Raw genomic sequence first — 5,069 nt, forward strand, 5'->3', positions numbered from 1 at the left:
GCAACCTCCTGTGAAATTACAACCTCTGAAATCTGTTAAAAGTATCAGCTATGAGCTGGTTCTGTTTAGGGGACAAGGAGGTGAGTTAACAGAACAATATATATTAACAATTACATGCTAAAAATAACTCATGAAGTACATAAGAATTAAGAAACTTCAAATAACACAAATAATTTGCCTCTTTATACTGACACCTAGCTATTATATGCACTCAAAATACAAGTGTTTATAAAGTTTGTTGTGAAATGACAACAATGATAATGATGATAACAATTAAGATTTGCTGAACATTTAACTTACCATTTAATACTTAACAACTAATCCCTAATAGGGAGTTTTGGTGGGTGGCCTATGAGTTAGGGATTATATAGCTCATCCAAAGGCAAATGGTTTAACTCCACTAGCTTCTCCCTGGGAGAAAGATGGACAGTCTCCTCTCATGAGATTTACTGCTTCTGAAAACCTGCTGGAGGGTCAGCTATGGGTCGGTACTGACTAACTAGTACACAGTAACAACACAGAACAACAATTCCTAATTATTATTCCCTATTTTAATGAAGCTTAAAGATGTTAGAGGAGCCCTGATGGCATAATAAGCATAGAATTGTTAGCATAGAATTGCTAACTCAAAAGCTGGCAGTTCAAATCCACTGGCCACTAAACAGTAGAAAGATGGGCTGTCCACCTCTCCTAAAAAAAATAAAAACCAACGGAAGGTTGTGATGGGTCTGAACTGACTTGCTGGCACTGGGTATGGTTTCTTTTGGTTTTAATATATTGGAAAGTGACAGAGATTCATACTAACATCAGATTTCAACATTCTTAAACATTCAAATGAGGAAAAATAAGTTACCATAACTAAAGGCTGAGAAGTGTAAAATACAATGTACATGAATTCTTTTTCAAAGTTGTTGCATATTTAACATAAAAAGTAGATTATGTGTTAATAAATTCCTCTTCTACTTTAGTTTCCATTTTCCAAGTACATAGCTTCCTCACCACTTTTTAAAAATTTTATACTGATTTGTTTATAAATTTTGAATACATTGTTTTTCATACAAGAACTTTCTCACAAACTAATTATTTAAAAAAATTAAACATATTCAAGTTGTAGTCTTTTAATAATATATATAATTATAGGAAATAGCTAACTTTAAAAAAAAAACAACAAAACACTACCTCAGTGCCAGGAAAATATTTTTCATAATGTTTAGCTACACCAGGAAAACAATGTGTTAGAATGAAAATGTTAAAATCAACTACTGTCACACAAATTACTTCTGAATAAAAAAAAGTCAAAGTTTACAAATAAAAAATTAATAAGCTACACCTCAACTATGACAGAGATATTAATGAAGTGCTCCCCAAATTTCAGTCACAATATAACATGAACAGTCTATCAATATGTCTTTTAAAATGAGTATTTTCGATTTGGAATAAAACATGCTAGTAGGGATAAATTGAAGTTTCCACAAAGATCCAAGCTAAATATGGGCCTGAATAGCTTGTTTGCCTGATGTCACACTAAAAATAAAAATTTGCTATAAGCATACCTTGGCAAAAAATACGGTGAGGTGAGTTTCACTGCCAACAATCCAAATAGGGTATTTTGGAGATTTCAAGTAGGAACCAACCTAGAACAAATGTAGCAAAATAAAATGAGACAAATTTATACTTCCTGTTAAGTATTTGACTCCTACAAATATTTGAAACATAACTAAGAGTCCAATTCATATTTTAATGGACTATATTATATTGAGGACAAGAATGTTGACTTGTATATTTTACTTTTTCCTTTCTCTTACAAAGTGTCACAGAAGTAAAAGACTGGGTTTAAAAATCATTTTACAAAAAAGTATCAGTGCTCACTGCCATTGAGTCAAAACAGTTTCACAGATGAGCCTACAGCAGGTGGAGATTGTTAATCTTTCTTCTAGAGTTGCTGATATATTCTAATCACCAGAAAGGCACCACTTTTGGGTTAGCTACATGACTCCCTATGGAATTATAGAGCTGAACACAGTAAGTCCTTCAATTTATACAAGAAGAAACTAAGACATAGACAGGTTCAAGGTCATTTCTAAATTCAAGCAGCTAATTTAGTTGTTATGAAGCATAGTTCAGTTGGCTCCATCATGTATAGCAAAATAAAACACTACCCAGTCCAGTTCAAACTGGAACTCAGATTTTCTCCTAATCAATATACTACCCCCTGTTAATGGTTTTTTGAAAAAAAGCTCATTTCCCTTTTAGGAAAAGTGTATGTTAAAGCATATGTCAGTGTAAACATTTGCACACTTTGATCTCATTAGTCTGCGTATATTCTTAAATTAGGCAGAAGTAAAAAAGAGGATAAATTTATATAAAGTAGGACTAAAGAGTAAATGAATTGGAATTTTGAAGCATTTTTTAAATAATAAAAATAAATTCATTAAAAGCAAGTGAACAAATGGCACAGCAGCTTTGGAAAACCATTTCGAGGTACCTTAAAAAACTAAGGGGAATTATCATATGACCCAGCAATTCACTGTTAGGTAAATATATACTCAAGAGAACTGAAAGCATTTGTTCACAAAAATATTGTAAAAAATGTTTATGCAGTTCACATAGACAATCCAAATGCTGATACATGTTACAAGGATGAACCATAAAAACATTACATTAAGGAGAAACATCAGACAAGGTCACTATGGTAAGAGAAAAATGTCAGATAAAATATTTGGTATAATTCCATTTATATGAAATGCCCCAAATGGGTAAATCCATAGAGATAGCAAGTTGAGTAATGGTTGTCAGGGGAGGAATAAGTATCTACTTATAAGTCAGAAGATGCTAATAGGCTGATGAGCATTAGAAGGATGAGCAATCTCCTCCCATGTGATTACTGCCTCTGAAACCAGTAAGAGTTACTTATGGTTTGGTTATGACTTGATGGTACACAACAACAACAGTATCTTTGGGCCTGTAGCTAAGTAAGGATATTACCTGGAAAAGAACATCATGCTTGGAAAAATTTAGGGTCAGTGAAGGAAAGTTGCTGATTGCCACTGAGTTGAGCATGACTCATAGCAACCCCATGAGCAAAAGGGCTGAAGCCTTTCTATAACTATCACTATTTATCAAAGTTCACAGTTTCCAGAGGCATGTTGTTTAGGAAGTGGATACCACTCCTGATCATATTCCACTGTTGTTGTTATGTACTGTCAGGTCGCCTGTGACTCATAATGACCCTATGTATAACACCCCTAAACCCTGCTCTATCCTGTGCCAATCTCACTGTCTTCAACACACCTACCCCGCTTACCCCAGTCACTGAATCAATCCACCTCATAGAGGGTCTTCCTCTCATGCACTGTCCCTCCACCCTTCCAAGCATGACATCCTTCTTCAAGGACTGGTCCCTCCTTGCAACATGTCCAAAGTATATCAGAGGAAGCTACAGACACCTTCTTTCCAAGGAGCAGCCTGTTTTAATCCTCTCTAGGATTGAACCTATTCATTTTCTTAGCAGTCCATGGTATATTCAATACTCTTCTCCAACACCACAGCTCAAAGGTATCAATTTTCCTTCTCTTCTCCCTAGTCATTGTTCAGCTCTCTGACACATAGCAAGTGAATGCAAAGACCAAGGCCTAAATCAGGCACACCTTAGTTTCCAGAGTGAAACCACTGTTCTTCAGAACTTTGGAGAGGTCCTTAACAGCAGACTTTCCCATCTCAATGTCTTTTAATTTCCTGGCTCCTGGTGCCAAGAGTGTTGACTGTTGAGACAAACAAACTAAAGCTGTGAACAATCTCAATCTCTTCACCATTCATCCTGATGTTGCCAATTGGCCCAGTGGTAAGAAACTTTGTCATCTTTATATTGAGCCTCAATCCATACTGAACTAGAAAATAAAATAAAAACAACAACCACTCAAAATCAAACCCACCCTAAAGATTAAAGTTAATTACAGTTTGATTACTAAGATAAAATAATGTGGGAAATAATAATTGAGAGAATGGATGAGAATCTTTGCACTATCAATTGGAGAAGTGAAAGGAAAAGTGAGCCATATAGTAGAAAAAGCTGGGATATTCACTAAGATGTAAAAGCTAAAACAAAGGATCATTAGGTAGAGAAGGGCTTGGATTGTTTGAAAAATTGCTAGGAGACCAATGTGGCAGAAGCACAGCAATGAAGAAGGAAATGAAGTTGCAGACTCAAAAAGGATCAAGAGCACCAGGGCCTTGCAGGGCAAGATTTTACCATGAAACCAGGAAAGGCAACATGATCTGATTTATCTTTCCGAAATTTTATTCTGAATGTTGTTTAGAGAATGGACTAGAGAGAAATAGGAAGGAAGAAAAGAAATCATACTGGATGCTTTACTGGACCCACATACAAAAGAGTTGGCAGTGCTTCATAGCAGAGTATTACTACAGGAAACAGACACACTCAAAATTACTTTGGAGGTAAGAATAAAGTATGTGAATGTGAAAAAAAGGCAAGAAGCAAGAACGATTCTTAGGTTTTTGGCATCAGCAGGAAGAAGATGCTTCAGTGTAAATAGAAATCGAGTTTATCCCTTTACAGTTAAGAGCCGAAGTGGCAGGTAAGCATCTAGCTATAAACACTGGGGAGGAAGTAAAATATATCCATTTGGAAATGACAAATTTAAAATTGGAAGACATAATTATGTAAATGGAATTTAAAGCCATCGAAGATGGGAAAACTCAATTCAACTCATCTCGCTGCTGTTAACCTGGAACTGACTCACAGCTGACTCTCCAGAGGGTTTTCAGAAGCTGTAAATTGCACAGGAAGAGAATGCTCATCTTTCTCTCATGGAGTTGTTGGTGCATTCAAATTGTCAAAGAGACACCACTTCTCAGTTAACAGTGCAACTCACTAGGCACTAAGTCACCAGAGCCACCTAGAGAGAGGTGAGCACATAAGCAAGGATAATTTATCTTTGCAATTAATAAAAAGCCCTACATACCAGCCTGCCTTAAAACTTATGTAAGTAGTAATCTAAAAACACCATGTTGTTGTTGTTGTTATGTGCCGTCGAGTCGCCTGCAACTCA

The 5,069-nt window shown here is 35.7% G+C and overlaps 1 protein-coding gene across 1 annotated transcript in view; it reads right to left on the reverse strand.

Annotated features, from left to right (window-relative positions):
- Positions 1-5,069, reverse strand: part of FAM188A (family with sequence similarity 188, member A) — a 135,208-nt gene that overhangs the window by 62,487 nt on the left and 67,652 nt on the right. The window contains exon 10 of the mRNA XM_006894322.1: positions 1,554-1,634. Coding sequence (XP_006894384.1) covers positions 1,554-1,634 — 81 coding nt within the window. The remainder of the gene's footprint in view (positions 1-1,553; positions 1,635-5,069) is intronic.

The sequence above is a fragment of the Elephantulus edwardii genome, unplaced genomic scaffold (genome assembly GCF_000299155.1).
Source record: "Elephantulus edwardii isolate Elephantulus edwardi_28Jun2011 unplaced genomic scaffold, EleEdw1.0 scaffold00139, whole genome shotgun sequence".
Lineage (NCBI taxonomy): Eukaryota > Metazoa > Chordata > Mammalia > Macroscelidea > Macroscelididae > Elephantulus > Elephantulus edwardii.